Genomic DNA, 23,798 nt, shown 5'->3' on the forward strand with positions numbered 1-23,798 from the left:
CTGGCTGTGTGGGGCAGGTTTCTATGCAATGAGCCCAAACACACAGTTAAATGGAGTCAAATGCATGACATACATATTAATTGTCTTTTTTGGAGAGCCCTCAGGGGTTTCTGGAGCGTGAGCACAGCCTGCCACCCAGGCAGCTCTGAGCTCTCTGGATTGTAGGCCTTCATTTCCTCCTGCCCTGAACAGCCCTCTGACCGACTAAACCCCCTAGGGTAACTTTGGAAGGCAAGCTCCAGAGCAGCCACCTTGGCCCAGGTAAGATGAATTTTAACACTTTAAGTCCGCTGAGGTCAAAATTGCAGATACGCTGCCAAAGTTTGTAACTCTGGATAATGATGACACTGTGAATGGAACGATATGCAAAGCTTAGGCTGAATTTATAACTCAGAGCATTTCCACAGGGGCCTCTCGGGGTGCCAGGGTACTCCTGTTGCCTTCTTCCCTCTCCCAGGAAATTTCCTTCTAAAGACACACCTCGGGGTCTGCCTGGCCCACAGGGACTCCCCTCCTTCTCTGAGAAGAGCCAACACCCAGGATGAGCCCCAGTGGCCAAGACTGGTGTCCAGTCCTCCACTTCCCTGGGCAGAGCTGATTAATAGGGCTGTAGACACCTAACCCAGGCAGGCAAACCGATTCTCCCTCCTGGGAATTTGAAACCTGAACAGAGAGTCTCTGAGCCCGGCAAGCTCAGGTGTGTGTCACATGAACCGCCACATTCTAGAGAGAAGGTCCCCCAGCTGCCCGGTTCCTGCCAGTCTGGCCCCGTTTGCTAACTGTTCCTTCAGTTCTCTGAGCCCACAGTCTCATTCCAATAAAGTCCCATTTGGAGCAGGTAGTCAAAGTTGTTTTGGAAGGACTCAAAACAAAAACAAAAATAAAAACCACACAAACTACTATGTATAAAATAAATAAGCTACAAGGATATATTGTACAGGGAATGTAGCCAATATTTGATAATAACTTTATTTATTTATTTTATTTTTGGCTGCGTTGGGTCTTCGTTGCTGCGCACGGGCTTTCTCTAGTTACTGCGAACGGGGGCTGCTCTTCGTTGTGGTGCGCGGCCTTCTCATTTCCGTGGCTTCTCTTCTTCCCGGACCAGGGATCGAACCCATGTCCCCTGAATTGGCAGGTGGATTCTTAACCACTGAGCCACCAGGGAAGTCCTTATGATAACTTTAAATGGACTATAATCTGTAAACATTTTGAATCACTATGTTGTACACGTGAAACTAATATAATATTGTAAATCAACTATACCTCAATAAAAACGACACAAAACAAAACAAAAACCAAACCAAGCGAAACAAGAAAGACATTATAAATATTATAGCATCCAAGAAGTAGAGGCATGGTGAAGTAGAAAGAGCATGGACTTGGGGTTTTTTTCTTTTTAAAATCTTTCCACATCCAGAGTAGTCTTGAATCTTGGTTCTTTAACTGGTCAGCTGTATAAATGTAGGCAAGTTACCCTTTCTAAGCTCCAATTTCCTTGATCATGAAGTGGAGATGATCACCTACCTCATAAAATCGGTTCTTTAATTAGTCTAGTGACATTTTCTGTGGTCACTCAGAGGCTATTTTTGCTTATTTCTTAGTCCTGGGCTCCGTGATAGATAGTTGAAGCTTCTGGAAATGTGTGATATTAGGGTACTTTGAGTATCACTGTATTTGAACATTTTATTAAACCAGGAATCCTCTCTTTCTCCATTTTCTTTAAGAATAAAGGTTTGGATACCTTTCCCACTCAAAGGGGCTTTTGTTTGATCACCTTGAAATCTCACTAGACAGAAGGGCTAGGGGCATTGTGGTAGAAACTGAACATTCAGAGACATCCTTTTTAAAAAGTGGTGACGAAAAACACATAACATAAAGTTTACTGTCTTAACCATTTTTAAGTGTACAGTTCAGTGGCATTAAGTACTTTCACGTTGTTATGCAACCATAGGACTTACTAAAAATTTTTATGATTTACTAAAAATAAGCAAAAACTTTTAAACCCTTTGTCAGACCACTTGTCTCTATTTTTCTGGATTGGAAACTGCAGTGACTGTTAGTATGAACTGGGTCAAGTTCTAAGCAGTTTTGAGCTTGGCCCTGGGGAACAGTTCTCAGAAGCTAGTGCCAGAAGAGAATTTAGGAATTGTCTAGTACAAGGGCCTTAATTTACATGGTTGCTCATTTAGTTGGTCATTCAGGCATCAAACCTTAACTGAGCCCGTGTCCCAGGAACTGGGATGGGTGCTGGAGGATGGACATGGCCAGAGGGGCCCAGGCACTGCCGTTCCTGGTGGAGCTCATGGCTGTCCAGAGGCGGATATGACACACGGGATGGTAGGGCAACAGGTTCAGTGGTCTGGAGAGCAGGAGAAAGGCGCGGATCTGCAGATGAGATAAAAAATGCATCCTGGGACCAGATTTTGAAGGGCTTCAAAGGACATAGAGAAGAGTTTAGATTTTTTTTTTCCTACTGGTCATGGAGGCTGCAGGGTAGGAGTCGAGCTGGAGACTGATCCTAAACTTGGGAGGAACATGGTCAGATGTGCATTTCAGAGCGAGCACTGGCAGCCGTGCAGACAGATGGTGGGCTGGAGGGACTCAGGGGCTCAGTGAGAGGCCTGTTGCAGTTAGTAGCTTGGAAACTTGAAATGTCTTTTTTTAATGATACTGTGAGAGAGCCAAGTCCATAGCCCAGTCCCAGGTTCTTTCTGAGTGACTGATGTAAAGGATTTTTCAAATCTTTGCATATCAGAACTTGCTGATGTTTCCTTTCAAAGAAGACTCCCTCCTACTGTGTCCTTGTTCTTCCGTACATTCCATCACCAGTTTCCCCAGGGCCTTGCTGCAGGAAGGTCCCTTCTCTGAGAATACAGTAGCAGTGAAACTTGCTAGAAGAATGTGAAGCATTCCGAACCATGCCACCTCCACAACAGCATCAGGCTTTGCAATGCTATCTTTGTGCCTTCAGATAAAGAGATCAAAGTTTCTCCAAGATCTGATTCCCCAGGCTGATTTACATGAGGAGAGTGGGAGTGGGGAGGGTGGGGATAAGCAAGATAGGATGCAGAAGGAAATTTCTTTTTCAAAAGTTAAGTCTCCATCATGGCCAACAGCATTGGATCTGCACTAGCGAGGGAACCAGCCCTGTTCTCTAGCTGGGGAATCAGACACAAAATTTAAGGCAGAGTCTGACCTCAATCTAGAATTCTGCAGTGTCTACGTTGGAAGGGGCCTTAGGCCTGTCTGGGCCAACCTACCCATTTTACAGATGGGGACGTTGAGATCTCTGAAGTGGAAGACTGGACCTATTGACAAGTGCTCTTGGCTTTTTTTTCCCAATTGAAATATATTTGACATAAACACTGTGTAATTGTGTAAATTTAAGATATACAACATGTTGGGACTTCCCTGGTGGTCCAGTGGTTAAGACTCCATGCTCCCAATGCAGGGGGCCCAGGTTCGATCCCTGGTTGGGGAACTAGATCCCGCATGCCACAACTAAGAGTTCGCATGCTGCAACTAAGAGGCCCACATGGGGCAACGAAGATCCCACACGCCGCAACTAAGACCTGGCACAGCCAAAATAAATAAAAATAATAAATAACTAAATAACTATTTTTAAAAAAGAATAAAAGAAGTTAAAAAAAAGATACACAACATGTTAATTTGATACCTTTATATATTGTAATATGATTTCCATTGTAGCAATAATTAGCACCTCTGTCATGATACATAATTATCCTTTCTTCTTAATGGTTGGACCATTAAATTCTAGCTGTCAGTAGATTTGATGATTATAATACAATATTGCTGTCTATATTCACTACGCTGTGCATTAAATCTCTAGGGCTTATTTACTACTCTTTGCAAGTGCTCTTGGCTTAATGTCCATGGTACTTGCCACAACCTCCTGTTGATTTCATCCACTAGCATGTGTGTATGTGGGTATAGATTTTTTTTTAAACATTTCATATTTTTTAATTTAATTTAATTTAATTTATAATTTAATTTTTTTATTTTTGGCTGTGTGTTGGGTCTTTGTTGCTGAACGCGAACTTTCTCTAGTTGTGACGAGCGGGGGCTACTCTTCATTGTGGTGCGCGGGCTTCTCATTGCGGTGGCTTCTCTTGTTGCGGAGCACGGGCTCTAGGCATGTGGGCTTTGGTAGTTATGGCACGTGGGCTCAGTAGCTGTGGCTCACAGGCTCTAGAGCACAGGCTCAGTAGTTGTGGTGCACTTTGTTGCTCTTTGTTGAAAGAATCTGGGACTGGGCTATGGACTTGGCTCTTTCATGTAGCCACCACAATGAGAAGCCCGCGCACCGCAATGAAGAGTAGCCCCTGCTCGCCGCAACTAGAGAAAGCCCGCGCACAGCAATGAAGACCCAACGCAGCCATAAATAAATAAATAAATAAATAAATAAATAAATTTATTTTTTAAAAAATGTGCTCCTCTGGGCCATTTCTACCTCCTGACCCCTCCTCACAGGGGCATCCATGCCCTGCAGCCCTTCTCTTGTTCCAACCTGAGCCTGTTTTGAAAAAGGTCACAGTTTTTGGCCTAATATTGTAAACCTGATCCTTGTGCGAACATCCCAGGACTTTGCAAGATCCACTGGCCTCATCCTTGCTTCAGCTTGTCTGCTTGCACCAGAAATTTGTGGCCGTAAGCAGAAAGTTACATTTTCTGTCTTAATTTTTACAAACATATTTGCTTGACCCAAAAGGCAGCCTGCCCAGGGGCAGGGTGGAAAGTTCACAGGAACTGCTGTACCTGCTGCTCTTCCCACCCAGGCCCCACCCCACTGGGAGCGGCAGCCTCCTGGTCTTTGCAGCCAAGCAGCATGACTCATCCTGGTCACTTGTTCAACCTCCCCTCCAGTCTCAGAGCCGCTTTTGTATTTCAGTTGAATAGGACGCCTGAAACACACACACACATACAGGCACACACACTAGCAGTGAGCCTGGCCGAGGGCTTGGTTCTTAAGTGGGAAAGCGTATTGTTTGCCATAATTACCATCATATTCCTCAAACTGGCCCTCCACTGCCATTCCAGGGCTCCCTGGGTCTCTGTCAGGGAAACTTTCTGTGGTTTAACTTAAGGCAAGAGGTTGGAGAGGAATTCAGAGCCTGACCAAAGGGCAGAACAAGTCAGGAATCTGTCCTCTTGTGACTGGGGGGATGCCCACAGCCCCACAGGACACTGAGGCTTCAGCCAGGGTAGCTGAGCCTCTCCTTGTCCTCCCCGCTAGGCTTGGAGTCTCTATATGCACAAAGGTACATTTTTTTTTTTTTTTTTTTTGCCATGCCGTGTGGCTTGCAGGATCTTAGTTCCCAGACTAGGTACTGGACCCTTGCCCCCTGCAATGGAAGTGCAGACTCCTAACCACTGGACTGACAGGGAATTCCCACAAATTTTTTTTTTTTTTTTTTTTTTTTTTTGCGGTACGCGGGCCTCTCACTGCCGTGGCCTCTCCCGTTGCGGAGCACAGGCTCCGGATGCGCAGGCTCAGCGGCCATGGCTCACGGGCCCAGCCGCTCCGCGGCATGTGGGATCTTCCCGGACCGGGGTACGAACCTGCGTCCCCTGCATCGGCAGGCGGACTCTCAACCACTGCGCCACCAGGGAAGACCCCCACAAATGTACTTTCTGACCCCAGCATTTCTCAACCATGGTTGCATGTTAGAATCACTGGAGCAGCATTTTATTTTTAAGTTATTATTTTTCTTTTATTTATACATATTTATTTTTAATTTTTATTCTATTGAAGTGTAGTTGATTTACAATGTGCTAATTTCTGTTGTTCGGCAAAGTGACTCAATTACATATATATATAACTTAAAATTTTTTTTAAATTTATTTTTGGCTTCGTTGGGTCTTCGTTGCTGCGCATGGGCTTTCTCTAGTTGCACCAAGCGGGGGCTACTCTTTGCTGTGGTGTGCAGTCTTCTCATTGCGGTGGCTTCTCTTGTTGCGGAGCACAGGCTCTAGGAGTGCAGGCTTCAGTAGTTGTGGTGCTCGGGCTCAGTAGTTGTGGCTTGAGGGCTCTAGAAGGCAGGCTCAGTAGTTGTGGCACATGGGCTCAGTAGTTGTGGTTCATGGGCTTAGTTGCTCCGTGGCATGTGGGATCTTTCCAGACCGGGGCACGAACCCATGTCCCCTGCATCGGCAGGCGGACTCTCAACCACTGCGCTACCAGGGAAGCCCCCCCTCCTCACTCTTTGGCTGTGTTGATCACCTCCTCTCCCTTGAAATTCATCTTTGGTCTCCTCTGACTCCTTTACTGATTTTTTTTCATCTCTTTGATGGTTTCCTGTTCCTCTACTCAGGCTTGAGATTGGTGTTCCCCAGTTCTATCCTTGACATTCTCTCTATGTGAATTTATCTATCCCAAGGCTTCGGCTCCTACCTATACAATGTTAACTCCCAAATCTTTGTCTCTAGCCCAGATGTCTTTTTTTTTTTTAAACTTTTTATTTATTTTTTGGCCATGCCGCACAGCATGTGGGATCTTAGTTCCCTGACCAGGGATCAAACCCATGCCCCCTGCATTGGAAGGGCAGAGTCTTAACCACTGGATGGCCAGGGAAGTCCCTCTAACCCAGATATCTTTTTTTTTTTTTAATTTTTAATTTTTTTTGGCTGCGTTGGATCTTTGTTGCTGCATGCGGGCTTTCTCTAGTTGCAGTGAGCAGGGGCTACTCTTTGTTGTGATACGTGGGCTTCTCATTGCGGTGGCTTCTCTCGTTGCAGAGCATGGGCCCTAGAATGTGCAGGCTTCCATAGTTGTGGCACGTGGGCTCAGTAGTTGCGGTGCGCGGGTTTAGTTGCTCTGCAGCATGTGGGATATTCCCAGATCAGGGACCGAACCTGTGTCCCCTGCATTGGCAGACAGATTCTTAACCACTGCACCACTAGGGAAGTCCCTAGCCCAGATTTCTTATATGTCCAGCTGTCTACTGGACATCTCCACACTAATACACCTCTGAACACGTCCAGAATGGGACCCATTATATTCTTTCCATCAAATTTGCTTTTACTCTAGTCATCATACTTAACAGTGAAACACTAGAAGTATTACCATAAAAGTTAGGAACACGAAAACGGTGCCCACTGCCATCACTATTATTTAGGATTGTTCTGAAAGAACAATAGAAACCTGAATAGAAAGATTTATTCAGTTCAATAAGTCTTAGAAGAAAAGTCAATAAGAACAATACAGGTTGGAAAGAAAACAATTATCAATATTCGCAAATGTGGAAAATTCCAGAGAATCACTTGGAAAACAAAGCTAATCAATAATTCAGCAAAGTTGCCTGTTACAAATTAATGACACACTAAGACAATAGCATAGCTTTATGTTCACTTACTTAGAAATGTATAGAGCCTCCAATGTGGAGCCACTGTTTCTTAAGCTGTAGGGCTACAGTTATGAACGAAAGATATGTAGTCTCTGCTCCCATGAAGCTTTCACTCTGGTAATAAGAAGTTAAATATTGTATTAGAAAAAAGGTCTCACCACAAATATAAAAATATAAAATAACTAGGAATAAACTTAATCAGTGTGTAGGACTTAGAATAAAACTATTCAGAAACATAAAGGAAGGCTTTAAAAATGGAAAGAAATACTATGTATCTAGATTGGAAAATCTAACATGAATTTTAAGTTTTAATTAATTTATTTTGGAGGTACTTTGATTCAATAAACTTACAAGTTTAAATGAGAGAAAATATTCAAGAATGTGTTGCCAAGGGTGTAAGACTTGTGCTACCAATTATTACCGTTTAATGCATAGAAGTAATAACCAAAGAGGGTGGAGAGGGCACAGGAAAAGACAGCCATATAGATAAGGCAGAAAGGAAAGTCTAGAATAGAAAAGAATATTTTCTAATAAAGGCCTCTCACATCAATGGGGAAGAGGAAGGATTAGTCTAGAGAATGGTAGAGTTTCATCTTGATACCAAATGTCACAGGTAGGAGTAGGAGGTGGCTGCCTGAAGTTCTAGGAGGGCTGTGAGGCCTAGTCTAAGCTTAGCCAGGAGTTCTGCATTTGATTAGAAATGTCTTCCAGGGGCCCAGGAACAGAAGACTACACTCAGGCCACATATTTGTCATTCCTGGATTATTCAAGAAATATCATTGGGACAACTAGCCAGCAATTTTGGGGAAAAAATTATTAGCTTTTCCTACCATATATACCAAAATAAATTTCAGATGGATTAGATTTAAATGTAAAAAATGAAAACATAAAATACTAGAAGAAAAAAGAGGATTTTTTTTTTTTAATAATTGTGGTGAGGAGAGGACTTCCCAAGCGTGATGCTAAAGACAGAAACCGTAAAGTTAAAGATTGATAGATTTAGCTTCTTAGTCATTAGAAACTTCTGCAGAGCAGAAGCTGAAAGGAAACTGACAAATTGAGGGAAAAAATGCAGTATATATGATGAAGTGTTAATATTTTACTATATAATAAGATCCTCAGTCAATAAGAAAAATATGAACACCCCAACAGAAAAAGGTGAAAAAAGTGTTTAATAGATAATTCACCAAAGGAGAAATGCAAACAGCTGAGAAATGTATAATTTTTTTTTTTTTTTTTACTCACCAGTAATCTAAGGAATGAAAATTAACACAATGCCATGACATTTGTTTTCACCTGCCAGATTGGCAAAGAAAAGTCTCTAGTGTGCTTAAGAACATGGGAAACAATCCTGGGAAAATCCCTGCTCGCTGCGCTTAGTCATCTTGGATGCAAAAATCCACTTTGTAATGGTTTCTGATTACCTTTTTCAGAGAGCCGTCAAGCTCTAGAAGGTAGCATTTACTGGAGAGATTTGCAAAAAGTTGTGAAAGGGGATCTCTGTAGCTAAGCTATAATTCTGTAAATTTGTGGTTAGCTAGAATATCCTGTCAGACTGTTAAGTTCTAGTTTCCTTTTCTTATTTTCAAATGGCTCTTCCTAAGAAATGGGTCATGAGTGCTTTGGCTATTGTCCCCTAATAAAGCTTTAACTTCTGGAGACCTGAATCCCTTGCTAAATTTTTGGGTATAAATTGGCCCCATCTCAGGTACGTTGAGACAGCCCCCTGCTGGGCACCACAGCGTTGGCATGAGGCCAGGAGCCCACCCGGATGGGCCACCTCCTCCCCTGGGAGGAACAGGAGACTCACAAGTCTCCAGGCTTCTGAGCAGGTGAGACCCACCTCATCAGACACGCAAACAATAAACCTTACTTCTGTCACCTTGTTCTGGGTAAGCAGGAATTTTCTCCCCAAGGACACTTGGTGGGAGATGTCCTGGCATGATGACATCAAAGGTCATCTTCATTCTGGCTCAAATGTGATTTCACTTTCATTGTGTAATACCCACATAATCAATAGAATAAAAATAAGAAGATGTTATTAATACTACAAAAGTGCTAATCTGGTACTTCCTGATGCCTTCCTAGGCCAAACAGGCACATTCACACAGCTGGTGGGAAATTAAATTAGAGGATAATTTATTTGACTTTAGGTAGGGCAAAAGGAGAGGACAAAACCATGACAAATACTGGTAAGTTTGCCTATATAAAACAAAACAAAACAAAACAAAACTCATGCACATCAAAAACACTCCCAACTTTCATGACAAGGGGCTAATATCCTAAATATATAGAATGCTCTTACAATCATTAAGATAGAAGAGGATCATCTCAGGAAGAAAACACGCAAAGGATATGAAAAGGCAATCTATAAAAGAAAAATATAAATTACAAAAATCATGAAAAAAGTTTCAACATTATGAGAAATTACAGAGTGCACATTCAAATCATAAAGAGGGCCTGCTTTTTGCTTAACAAATTAGCAAATGTTAAAAAAAATGTGTAAAGCAATTATACTCCAATAAAGATATTTTAAAAAATGATGTAAAATAGATAACTAACAAGGACCTACTGTATAGCACAAGGAACTCTACTCAATATTCTGTAATAACCTAAATGGGAAAAGGATTTGAAAAAGAATAGATACATGTATATGCATAACTGCGTCACTCTGCTGTACACCTGAAACTAACACAAAAAATAAAAATTAAGAAAAGAATAAATAAAATTTTTTTAAAAGGTGATGATGCCCACTGTTGGAGGTGCAGGAAAAAGGGTACAGTCACAAGAATATACTTGGTAAAACCTTTCCACAGAGCAGCATTTCTCAAAGAGTGGTCAGGGACACCTAGGGCTCCTTGAGACTCTTTAGGGATCTAAGAGGTCAAAACTATTTTTATGATATTACTGAGATGTTATTTGCCCTTTTTATTCTCATTCTCTTATTAGTGTGGAGTGCAGTTTTCCAGAGCCTAGATGATGTGTGATATCTCAGCCAGCCTGATGCAGAAACAGATAATGAGACTCCAGCATATTCTATTCAACCAGATACTAAAAGGGTTTGCACAACTGTCAAACAGCCACTTTTCTCATTAAATGCTTTTTGTTGTGGGAAATACTATTTTTAATTAAAAAAAGTATCATTTATGTTAGCACTTAATGGGTTCATGATAGTTATTTTGAAATGAATATATAAATGTTTAATGTTTTAATTTCTAAGACAGTTAATACAAATAGAATAACCCACACAAACAAAAGCCTGTTGGGAAACGCAATAATTTTTGAGTGTAAAGGGATCCTCAGACCAAAAAGTTTGAGAACTGCTGCTCTAAAGTAAGGTGATGGTATGCATCTAAAGCCTTGAAAATAAAGCTGCCCTTTAATCCAGCCTTTCCTCTTTTGAATAATTTGTCCTAAGAAAATAATCAGAGATGTATCTCAAGATATTTTTCTAATACATTCACCACTTTATTTAAGACAGTAAAATGTAAAAACAATTTAAATGTCTGTAAATAGGAGATTAGTTAAATAAATTACATGAGTGTAATGGAGCACATATGGCTAATAAAAAATACTACTACAAAATAGTATTTATTGATTTATCACAGTGGAAAATATTCACAGTTTATTAAGTTAAAAAATAGGATATAATGAAAAAGTTTTTCAACCAGTGGTGCTGGGACAACTGGATATCCACACGCAAAAGAATGAATTTGGATCCCTACTCAGACCATAAATAAGAATTAGTTCAAAATGGATCAAAGGCTTAAATCTAAGGTCATGAAGATTTATACTTATGTTTTAAGAGTTTTATAGTGTAAGAGGTAGAACTATAAAACTCTTAGAAGAAAACATTAGTATAATTCTTTATGACCTTAGATTAAGCAATGGTTTCTTAGCTATGACACCCAAAAGCACAACAAAGAAAAAAATAAACTGGACTTCATCAAAATTAAAAACATTTTGGGAATTCCCTGGAGGTCCAGTGGTTAGGACTCGGAGCTTTTACTGCTAGGGCCTGGGTTCGAGCCCTGAAACTAAGATCCCACAAGCCATGTGAGGTGCGGCCTAAAAAAAAAAATTAAACAAAATTTAAAACTTTTATGCTTCAAAGGACACTATCAAGAAAGTTAAGAGACAACCCACAAAATGGGAGAAAATATTTGTAGACATCTATGAGATAAGATTCTAGTATATAGAATATATAAAGAACTCTTACGGGACTTCCCTGGTGGCGCAGTGGTTAAGAATCTGCCTGCCAATGCAGGGGACATGGGTTTGAGCCCCGGTCCGGGAAGATCCCACATGCTGCGGAGCAACTAAGCCCGAACGCCGCAACTACTGAGCCTGTGCCTTAGAGCCTGCGAGCCACAACTACTGAAGCCTGCACGCTTAGAGCCCGTGCTCAGCAACAAGAGAAACCACCACCATGAGAAGCCCACGCACCACAACAAAGAGTAGCCCCCACTCACCGCAACTAGAGAAAGCCTGCGTGCAGCAACAAAGACCCAATGCAGCCAAAAAAAAAAAAAAAAAAAAAGATATCTTACAACTCAACAAGAAGATAACCTAACTTTTTAAATGCTCAAAGTATTCGAATAAACATTTCTCCAAAGAAGATATTCAAATGACTGATAAGCACAAGAAAAAATTCTCAGTGAAGGAAATGCAAATCATTAGGGAAATCCAAACCAAAATCACAATGAGGTATCACTTCATGTCCACTAGGATGACTCCAAAAAAAAAAAAAAGAAAAGAAACTAACAAGCATTAGCAAGAAGGTAGAAAAACTGGAACCCTCATACACTGCTGGTGGGAATGTAAAATGGTGCAGCCCCCATGGAAAGCTATTTGGCAGTTCCTCAAAAAGTTAAACAGATTTACCACATAACCCAGCAGTTCTACTCCTAGGTATATACTCAAGAGGAATGAAAACCTATGTCCACATAAAAACTTATACAGGAATGTTCATGACAGCATTATTAATAATAGCCAAAAAGTGGAAACAACTCAAATGTCTATCAACTGATGAATGGATAAACAACTTGTACTATAGCCATACAGTGGAATATATTCAGTCATAAAAAGGAGCAAAGTATTGATATGTGTGACAACATGGAGGAACCTTTAAATCATTATGCTAAGTGAAAGAAGCTAGACACAAAAGGTCACGTATTATATAATTCTATTTATATGGAATGTCCAGAATAAGCAAATCCATAGAGTCAGAAAGTAGATTACTGGTTGCCAAGGAATGGGGTAGATGGGGTGTGTGAGGAATGAGGAGTGTCTGGTAACAGGTATGGGTTTCTTTTTGAGGTGGTGAAACGTCTGGCATAAGATAGTGGTGATGAATGCACAGCCTTGTGAATATACTAAAACCCACGAAACTGTACACTTTAAAATGGTGAATTTTATGGTATACGAATGATATCTCAATTTAATAAAAAGGAAAATAGCATACAAGTTAGTGTGTAGAGTATATCCATTTTTAAAAGGGTAGTATATATATGCTACTTTATTTTTATTTTTTAAATAAATTTATTTATTTTATTTATTTATTTTTTGGCTGCGTTGGGTCTTCACTGCTGCGGGCTTTCTCTAACTGAGGTGAGCAGGGGCTACTCTTTGTTGCCGTGCGCGGGCTTCTCATTGCGGTGGTTTCTCTTGTTGCGGAGCACAGGCTCTAGGCGCACGGGCCTCAGTAGCTGTGGCTCGCGGGCTCAGTAGCTGTGGCTCGCGGGCTCAGTAGCTGTGGCTCACAGGCTCTAGAGCAGGCTCAGTAGTTGTGGCGCACGGGCTTAGTTGCTCCGCGGCATGTGGGATCTTCCTGGACGGGGCTTGAACCCGTGTCCCCTGCATTGGCAGGCGGATTCTTAACCACTGAGCCACCAGGGAAGCCCTATATATGCTACTTTAAAAGAGTAGTATGTAAAACAAAAGACTAGAGGATGTTAACCTCTAGTTAGCAATATGTACCAATATGGATTTTCATATGTATTATATATTTATGTATGTTCTACAAAAATATGTATTGCTGTGTCAACTGAAAAATTGGGCAATAAAAGTTATTAAAGACAAAATGAAACAATTAGGCTCTCCCAGGGCAGTTTTTCTGGCCTAGTGGGACAGGCCAGAATGGTGGCTAGAAAGCAGCTTGGGAGCTACATTGCTCATGCTCAAATACTGTCTCTGCCTCCCACTGGCTCTGTAAGCTCAGACAAGTCACCTCACTGCAGTGTGCCTCAGTTTTCTCACCTGTAAAGTGGCATCAGAATAACTGTACCTCATAGGGCCCTGTGGATTCAAGGAGTTAATTCATTTGAAGTGCTTGGAACAGTGCTTTGCACATAGCAAGCTTTTGATAAATGTTAGCCAGTCCTGGAGATGTTGCTTGAGTGGCTCAGGTTGCAGGCTGGGGAATGACCACATCTGACCTCACTGACATCCTGTCAGGAGCCAGTGGGAGAAGGTTCTCTTAAGGGCTACTGAGCAAGCCCTGAAAATGTTTTCTGAAATAGAGGTAAACTAACAAATGAAGGCACGGGTTTTCATCTACATGGAGGCAGGTTTAAGAAAGTTCATCTGTCTCCTTGGTACGGTCGAATGGCTCAGGGAGTAAGCAATTTGGGGTCTTCCACCACCTGAGTGGCTAATTGGGGAATGTGTTTGCTATCACTGAAGCAGAGTTAGTTGCCTCAACTCCCCACCAAGGTGGACTGAGCCTCGTGGCAGATGTCTGGAGTCTTAACTGGCTGCTGGGAGGAGAAGGGGGCAGCTATAGTTACCCTCTCCCTACTTTAGTGGACATGGGTCCAGGGGGCACTCAGGGGAGCCAGAGCCATCTCACAGGGCCTTCACTGTTAGGGCCTGAGAGCAGGGGAAGGAAGGGGCGGGGGCCTGGGTCTGCTTGGCGGCCTATCTCCGCCGCCCGCATGTAACCTTCTCTGGCATGCCCCCTTTGCCTTTCCCTCTACTGCCCTCTCCTCTTCCCCAGAAAGTCTAAAGCGGACAGAACCTTCAGGGATATTCAGAGCAAACCTCTCTGGTAGTTCCTTTCTGCTTCCTCCTCAATCAAGCCCTGGTTGAATAGTTACCCAAAATGCCAAGCTGGGGCTTGCTGCTGCCAGTTTTTTGTTAACTTCCGTTTTTCTCTCTTAGAGTGTTTACAGAAGGCCTGTGTGTCAAAAGTCAGCCCTGTGGCAGGAGGCAGAAGCAGGGTTGGGTGCCCACGAAGGCAGTATTTCCCAAGCAGCCATGGATATTATCTTACCCAGTTAGCTCAGAGGGAGGACTGCGACCCAGGAAGGGGGAGCAATTTGTCCCCGATCACTTAGAGCCAGGACTAGAACTCAGGTCTCTGAACATAGAACCCAGCAGAGTATAATTTTCCTTGCAGAATTTTGATGCTCAAGAGCGGGAACCCCAGAACCCCAGGCAGGTAATGAAGAAGACAGCCAGGGTCAGAATTACGAAGAAACAACGATTTCCCAAATGCAAGGATGCCCAAACAGAATGACTTTGGGGAACTGCAAGAGACTAGCAGTCTTTGCACTGGTGAGGCTGGTGGGAACAGATCCTGAAGGGTCTGGAAACTCTGCTGAGAAGTTTGGATTTCCTTTTGTAGACCATGGGTAGAGGTGAGACTTGATGGCCTTTAAGCAGGGGAGTGATGTGGTCAGATTGGAATCCTCAGGTGGCCAGGCCAAGCAAGGTGGCCAGAGGACTTGGCAGTGGACAGCTTCTCTGGTGGTGACTGCCTATGTATATGTTTGGCTGGGTGCTGCCTTTTTGCAGGAGATGACAGGCCCAGCGATGCTGGACTGTATGTGGTTCTCTACTTGGGGTAGCCGGGGGCGGGGTGTGTGTGTGTGTGTGTGTGTGTGTGTGTGTGTGTGTCTGAATCCACCTGTGTGAGGTGGATTCAGCTCACAAACCTCAAGCCTTCGGCAAACAGGTGACAGAGAATAAGTAACTGCTCTACGGGTGAACCCAAGAATGGTGACCCATTGCCCAAACTGCTGTCTGGGGTGGGGCATGTGGTGGTGATGTGTGTGTGTCTGTTGAGTGGGGCAAGGGAGGGGACTGGGGGTTGGGGGGAGACCAGCCTTCTAAATATGGGGGACAACTCCAGGGGCTATGACACCACAGGTGTTTGTCAACCTGTTTAGTCTCCTCCAGACTGTGGCAGTGGCAGTGGCCTAACAGCTGGTAGCAGGAATGATAGGGCTATGACAAGCAACTGGGTGGGGGGGCTCATCCATTTCCAGTCCTCCATCCAGAAGAGGATGAGACCTGCTCAAGCTGCCCCAAAGAGAAAGGGGAGGAGTCTTGAAGTGCAAGTATCCATAAGAGAGGGGACAAAGTGAATTTAACTCTAGTAGTCAAACTGGCCTGGCAACTGACAGTCACTGCTCCGATGCCCTCTTCTATTTACAGTCTTCTGAAACCTGTAGCTTTTATTTTTAGCTTTCTATTGCTTCCTTATTACTCTGCCTTTAGTGAGATTCCTTTCAAAAACAACAAAACAACGAAAAACCTTTCCCCCAGTTCTCCCCCAAGTCACTGTCCTATTTCTTTCTCTCCTTTGTACCACGTATCTGAGCCGTCTATACTCCTGTCTCCATTCCTCAGCCCCCAAGCCCTCCCCTCCTGTTGCAGTCCGGCTTCTCCCCATATTTCTGAAATTCTGCTCCCTAAGGATACTCATGACATTGAAATTGTCTTCTCCAGTATCCCCTTTAATCTCTAAAATGAACGGGAGGAAAGGGAGGAAAAAAAACTATTAGAAATTAGATTTCCGTTTGTTTTTATCTTAACTGTTAACATTTAAGTTTTTTATGTTTTCTAATATACATATTTAGAATTATGCTTTATATTATGTATATAAGTTTATAAAAAAGCATATGACTATAGACATATACGTAATTTATAAATAAATGAGCACGTAATAAGGGTATATGCTAAAGACTTTTTACAGAAGGGGTACACTTTAAGAAAATGTTTGGAGATGACTGGCTTTCAAGACAAAGCTCAAACCCTTATTTTGGCATTCAAAGCTGTTTATAATTTAGCCTCAGATGATTCTGTGGCTTCCTCCCCCTCCGCTTCCCTCCCTTTACCAAGTAACATGCTCTAACTACAATGGGCTATTACACATCTCCCAACTGTACCCAAACTTCCAGTTTTAGTTCAAATCGATGTTTGCACAGATGTTCAATCAAACCTGTTAAACCTCACAATTGCTGCATTATTGTCATTCCACTGGCCTTGAAACTTTCCTCCTTGACTACTCTCAAGGGTGCTATCCTGGTTTTTCTTCTGCTGTTTTGACTATTCCTTCTTCATTGGCTGCTTCCTCCATATGTATTCCACAAATACTTATTGAGCCCCTGCTGTATGCTAGGTATGGTGACAGGCACTAGAGATACACTGAACAATTTGACTAGGTCCCTTTACCCCCCAGCTTATGCCCCAAAGCTCAGTCTCTAGCCCTCTCCTCTTGTTACCTGTCTCCCTGTAGCTCTGATTTCCCTTCAGAGTTGGTCTCCTATTTCAAGCTACTTGTTGAATATTTCTGCCTGCAAATACTCCAGTCACCATGTCTGAAATCACTGCTCCTCCTCATGCAGTTTCAGTCTCTCTTGCCTTGGTCCCTTTCTATATGCATTTCTATTGATACCACTTCCCAACCAATATTAGAACCTACTTACCTGAGGTCGTTTTCTAACTGCTGTTGCTGCCTTTATTCTCTCCAAGTTGCCCTTCCTCCCATCCTATCCTATCCATCCTTGCTGCCTAAATCATTATTTTACATACTATTGCCAGCTTTGCCTTTTAAGGGGTGGGGATGGGGTTTGAGGAAAATTTGAGGCCTACTTTTTTTTTTTTTTTTGCGGTTCGCGGGCCTCTCACTGTCGTGGCCTCTCCCGTTGCGGAGCACAGGCTCCGGACGCGCAGGCTCAGCGGCCATGGCTCACGGGCCCATGTGGGATCCTCCCGGACGGGGGCACGAACCCGTGTCCCCTGCATCGGCAGGCGGACTCTCAACCACTGGGCCACCAGGGAAGCCCTGAGGCCTACTTTATATAGGGTACTGGAACCACTTCCCCCAGCAAGTTTCAAGGATATCTCACAAACCATTAGACGTGGTGTTTGAGGGTCCACCCTAATTATCCCCTCCTGCTCTGCACAAACTTGATTTGTGCTCATTATTTTCAGAAGACATCAAGCCCATTGCTGGGTCTTCACTAGTGTCTCCCTTACCTATCCTGGCCCCTCAAGACAACTGTCTTCTCTCAGCTTATCATTTAGTACACATTGCTTTCTTTCAGTATTTCTCTGCCCGAAGACATTGGGGGCAGAAATGGGCCTTTGGCTTTTTGCAACCTAAAGTATATTGAAGTTGACTGTATTATAAGCACTGTTCTGTTTTACACACGCTTTGTTTTTTCTTTCACAAGCCCAGATGTGTACTTCAACACCTCCATTTTATACAGAACTTAGTAATTTGCCCAAGGCCACAGTGGCAGAATTCAAATTTAAATTCAGTTTTAACTCCAGGACTTGGGCTCCTTTCAGGGACTAACTGCCTGACTCTGCAGTGGGTATGAAGTACGTGGTAGACACCAGTCTTACCTCCAGGGACCCTCGGAACTAGGTCTGTACCTTCAGAAAAAGGAGCAGGTGCCCTGTGGAGAAGAAACCTCAACAAATAGTTATGGTGGCTAATACTCCCCCCCACCACGGGAATTTCTGCTGTTGGTGATCTCCCACAGTGCCTGGTTTGAACAACACACTCTGGCACCTAATCGTCTATTGTCCTAATCTGCTGTTTCTAGTGTTTTTGCCTCATGGTGGAAACATTTTCTTCTCTCATCAGTTTCAGCCTAGACCCACTGGCTGACATGAGGCTGCTAGGCCTTTACAGAAAGATCTTCCTACTCCACTGGTGAAGAGAATCAGTGGCACTCACATCTAAGGACCCTTTGGAGTTTTGCTGAAAATGCAGTGTTCTGATTAGATTTGGGGTGGGACCCAGGAATCTGCATTTTTTAACACTGAGGTCGTTCTTACGCGGTTGTCAATGATCAGCCTACATTCCTGCCTGTGGGGACTGCCCCATTTAGGCAGAATTATTTCCTGGTACTATTTCTCTAAACATTGCACACAGCAGGAGAATTAGAAGCTGGCCTCCTTTGTTTCTGGGTAGCCACTTGGCAGGTGTAGTAACATCCTCTTGACAGGCCGCTTGCCACAGGTGCATGCGCGACACATGCGCCCCGCTGCTACCATCCCCCATTCCGTCTTGCCGCCCAACCAAGCCCACTATCCCTACCACCACCGTGTAGCAGCTACCCTCTCCCAAGCCCTTAGACCCACCCAGCCCCCTTCCCTTCCCCCACCTCAGCCCCTCCCCCCGCCCCCCGCCCCCGCCCAGCCCTTCCCTCCCCCACCTCTTCTCTGGGTCCCCCAGGCTCCTCCCACCTCAGAACGTTTTTTTGTTCCTGGCTAAGAGTTTTGCACGTGAGATTGAGGGCGGGGCTGGTGGGACTAGAGGACACACTGCCATTCATCAGAGGTCCTACCGAGTGGGCATACTCTTCCCATCTGAGAAACCCCTTATGTTTTCTACCAGAGAAACGGGCAAAGGCCTCTCTCTGGAACCTGGCTGGAGGGATGTCACTCTCCAAGCGACCCCCCACTGTCTCTGCAAACGTCCCAAAGCAGGCCCAACCTGCCGTGTTCCTTTGTTGGGATGGAAATGGAATCTTACCAGTAAGGTGAAAAGGGCTGGAGAAAATACCAGGGACGGGCCCACCCTTCTCCCTACAAAAGCCTAACACTAGAAGGGAAGAAAGAAATGCACCAACAAAGAGTTTAAGATAGTAGTTCCCAGCTTTTTCAAATATGAAGCATTTTTTAACCAATCCATTTTTTAATTTTTAAATTCTTGACATTACAGAACTAAACTGAAATTTATTAACATTCCACTCTTACATTTCTTATCGACAAACAGAAATAAAACTCATGACCCAAAAACCCAAAACTAAAAACAGGGAAAAGCTTATAAAACTAAATATGGATCCCAGCATTAACAGCTGAACAGAGAATGTGATTTTTAAATTCTTAGCGGATGATAAAGTGTAGAAACTGAACACTTACAAATTATTTAAAACCTGGAATCACTGACCAGAAATTACACAGTTGGATCATGGGAAAACAGCAGAAAGGGGTTATGAGGGAACCTACACTGTTCTAGCTGCACCCCATGCCCTTCTCAGAGGAAAGCCTGGCATTGATTAGATATTGGGCCAGACTAATACTGGCAGCAGAACCAGTGATAGTAACCTGCCTACCAGAAGAGCCTTCCACTGGGTTAGCAATTTTGATCTGGGCCCCGGACATCTGGCGGATCTCATTAATGTTGGCGCCTTGGCGCCCGATTATGCAGCCAATTAAGTTATTTGGAATGGTGAGTTCATGGGTAGTTTGAGTAGATGCATCCAAACTTGCCCAATAGCCTTTCACCTCTGGAGAGCTGGAGTCAATTCCGGCGAATCCGGTCCCGCCGTGCATCATGGCAAAGTGAGACTGTTGTCTTGCCACCTGGTTCAGCTTGGCCAGATCGAGCGGAGAAATGGTGTGTTGTCCTTGAATCGAGTAGGCATCTAGAGGTGGTCCCTCCAGGTCATGGGTGGCGTGAGGGTAGCCAGCAGCGTCGCTGCACCGATCTTGGCCGCCCGCGCAGATCACTGGAGAGCTGGCCGGCATGGGCTGGTACGGAATGGTCATGACTCTCCCTTGCGGAGACTGGGAGAGCGTCTCCAGCATGACCAGGCAGATCTGCTTGACACACTCGGTGACAGACTGCGGCACGCCAGCAATGGTGATGGCCCGCTCGGTGGAGTTGGGCAGCATATCCCCCGCCACCTGGACCTGGGCCCCCGTACTCTCGCGGATCTCTTTGATCTTACACCCGCCTTTCCCAATCAGGGAGCCGCACTGGGTGGCCGGCACCACCAGCCTCAGGGTGACCGGGGGCCTGCTGGCCGCCGTGCTGTTGGTCATGGAGCTGTTGATATCTTCTTCCAGCTTGTCGATGATCATAGCGAAGGCCTTAAAGATGGCATTGGTGGGGCCGGTCAGAGTGATGATTCTCTCCGGGCAATTCCCCTCCGAGATGTTGATCCGCGCGCCACTCTCCTCGCGGATCCTCTTAACCGACTCCCCTTTCTTCCCAATGATGCTTCCTACTTCCTTTCCGTGCATAAGCAGGCGAATGGTGAGAGTCACATTTAGTCCACTTTCAGTCACACCGGCATCCATGGCGAGCGGCGGGCGGCGTTCGGGGGAGTTGGGCTCGTTACGTGGTCAAGTCTTTGGTGGCTGGCTGGGGGAGGGGAGGTGTAGGCCCCAAACTGCCGGCGCGAGGCGAGCGAGGGCCGCGGGAGCGAGCGGGCGCGGGCGGGAGGCCGCGGCGTCGTCGCAGGGGCGGGCGGCGGCGGCGGAGGGGGCGAGCGGGGCCGGGAGCGGCGGGCGGGCGGGTGGGCGAGGGCGCGGCGGTGGCGACTCCGGCGGCAGCCTCGGCGGTCTGGGCGGGGCGGGAAGCCCGCTTTCAACCCCGCGTACCCTCTGACCCCGGAAGTGCTTGCTGCGCAGGACCCCTTGAAAAAAATGAGGACCCGTCCTTTTTAGGTCACAAGATTGCGCCAACCCCCATAGAGTAGTTTTTAAAATACACTTTTAACAGCCTAGCATTGAAAAGAAAGCCCCGGTAGGCAGAAGCTCTGAGTCCGGCAAAGTTTTAAAACGAACATGTATTTTATTAACCCCAGAGCCGCCGGCAGATGTTTGGAAACGGTAGTGTTGTGCGCGGAGGCGACACGTTATTTTCCCGCCCTACAAAAGCGGTTTCAGCGCGGAGCGACACGGGCAGCCCCGGCGATAACTGCAGGCGGCTGCTAGGACGCCGCGGGTTTAAAACATGCGCTCGAGGCGGCCAGAGCGCGTGCGTGAGGGTGTGGGGAGAACGGGAGGGGCAGCCGCGGTCTTCCGGGGGGGAGGGGCGGCGAGGCGAGGCTTGGGGGGCGGGCGGGCACGTGGGGCCCCTTCATGTTCGGCGTCGGGGCGTCCCGCGCCAGCCCCCACCCCCACCTCGGCCCCGTGGCGGTGGTCGGTGGGGAGAAAGACCGAAACCCACCACGCGCCGCCGTCAAAGTCACGGCTCTGCTCATGGTTTCTGGGAAGTGCTAGAAACATGGCCATGAAGAGAATGGCGTCCATTTACATAATGCTTTGTCTGCATTTTGCAACTCTCTTTCGTTAAACCCGCAGAACCCCCACCTCCTGCGCGGTGTCGTTTTAGTCGCTGCCGCCTCGTCAGACATTTAAGACAATGGCGTGCATCTTGGGGGGCCGCATTTACCCCTGCTCTGGGGAGCTCCTGCGGTTTTCCCTGCGCGAGCTACTCTCCCGCTGCTGCCTTTCGGCCCTTTCCCCGCTCGGTGCAGCCACGGCGCCCACGCTCTCCGGGGGCGGCCCCCAACAGGGCCCGCCATCTTGGAGGGCCTTTCTTGCCGTGTGTGGAGCCGCGCGTTCCTCCCGGTAAAGAAAGGTCGCTGGGGCCCTTGGGGAGCCAGTTGTGATTTCTGCCCCTTCCCCTTTTCCTCGGCTGAGCCAGACAGAAAAGGCCGAGTGCGCGGGGTGCTTCAGGATCCCTCAGGGAAAGCGGCTAACGTGGCGGTCCTTCCCCCCTCCCTTTCTTCCCCGTGGGGGTGGCCGCCATGTTTCCTGAACACAAAATGGCGACACGTGGCCTATATTCGTCGCCAACGAGAAATTGGGGTCGGGCCGAAAGCTCTAGAACGCGACCGCCCCCCCATCCCCCCCTCCCGCCAGTGAGCCGGGGCCTTCCCCGCGCAGCGAGTGCTCTGACCAGATTGGGATGAAACCCCGCAGGCTGGTCCCAGCCTCAGAGGGGGAATTTTAATACATTTCTTTCATTAATTTGAAACGGGAACGCAAATAACTGTAAAATGTAGGCATCATACCGAGTCTCTCGCTCATTTCGTTTAATAATGGACGGGGGGGGCAGTACCAATGCATAATTTGGGCCCTGAGTACCAAAACATTTAGGAATCACTACTTGTAAAGAATGAGATGGGAAATTACTGCTTTCCTAGACTTCTAGAATAGGCTATTGTGCTAGAGAGATAAAGAAATGGTATTATAAAGCTTCTTTTAAAAGAAGGCAATTTCCATGAAGCGACTAGGATACCTATGAGCTGGCTTGTGAACCTCAGTTCGCCGTAGTTGTTGACTTGTAGGCTAGAAGGGACAGACATTTATTGTGCATTTACCAGTGCCAGATCCTGCGCTAGCCATTTTACTGCATACTGTCTTTAATTTTTACAATGACCCTGTGAGCTACGTGTTATCTCTCTCTCTCTCTCTTTTTTTTTTTAGCAGATGAAATCACTTAGGCCCAGAGAGATGCAGTGACTAATTCAAGGTCACACAGTGTTGAGGATGGAATCCAGACCTGATACAGTTATTGGTGAGCACACTTCCGAATTTTTCTCTAAGTCAGGGTTTTGAATTTAAATGCTATTTGGACGTTTAGGTGGGCTTGTTATTTCAAGGAACCCCTCAGGTAACTTTTTGTTGCATAGTCACCCCCTATTTGTATCTGTTTGGGGATTCCCAGTTTTTCCTGGTGTGAGCTATGCCTGTGAGGAGCTCAGAGGCTTTTTTTTTTTTTTTTTTAATGAGTTGTCTGGGTGAGGATAGAGAGAAGGAAGTGATTCAGCCCTGCATAAAGGCTCAAGTATCTGTCAGTCCAGCCAGGTCTGTGGCGCATTTGAGTCTACCTGTGGGGGGAGCAGGCAATTTCTCTGACTCACTTGCGTCCTTCAGCTTCCCGTGGGCATGACTTTCGCCTTCCCCATCCCAACCTCCACCCAGGTAAAAATAAATAAATTTACTCTGGCACCAAGCCTCTGTTTCTCTGCAGATATTGACAGAGCATGACAGAGTAGTAGATAAGTCATGGTCTGTGGACTTTTCAGTTCAATGTAACAAATAACTTGTGGACCAAGCAACAAATATGTGCCAAAACAGGGCTATGCTTGTATGGGTATTAAGAGGTGGAGAGAAGGGCTTTTTGCTTCCTTTAACTTACACTAATATTGTATATTAGACTTTCCAAAGCGCTTTCATATTACCTTAGATAATCCTACAAACAACGTTAACAGGTAGGTACATAACAGCAACAATGACAGTCATAGCACTAAGTGCTTACTGTGTGCCAGCCACTGTTTGAACCTTTATTTTGTGTGTTAATTCAGTGGTTCTCACATTTTTAAAAGCAAACCACCGTAAGTATATTTTACGTAATTGAAACATATATGCATACATATAGATAAAGGA

General features: G+C 45.3%; 1 protein-coding gene across 1 annotated transcript; it reads right to left on the bottom strand.

The window, feature by feature from the left end:
• Nucleotides 1-19,285: 19,285 nt before the first annotated feature.
• PCBP1 (poly(rC) binding protein 1) lies at nt 19,286-20,745 on the bottom strand. Its single transcript, XM_079721348.1, has one exon. The coding sequence runs from the start codon at nt 20,694-20,696 to the stop codon at nt 19,626-19,628; it is 1,071 nt and encodes a 356-aa protein (XP_079577474.1). The 5' UTR covers nt 20,697-20,745; the 3' UTR covers nt 19,286-19,625.
• Nucleotides 20,746-23,798: the final 3,053 nt, after the last annotated feature.

The sequence above is a fragment of the Hyperoodon ampullatus genome (genome assembly GCF_949752795.1).
Source record: "Hyperoodon ampullatus genome assembly, chromosome: 15".
In the NCBI taxonomy this organism is placed as follows: Eukaryota; Metazoa; Chordata; class Mammalia; order Artiodactyla; family Ziphiidae; genus Hyperoodon; species Hyperoodon ampullatus.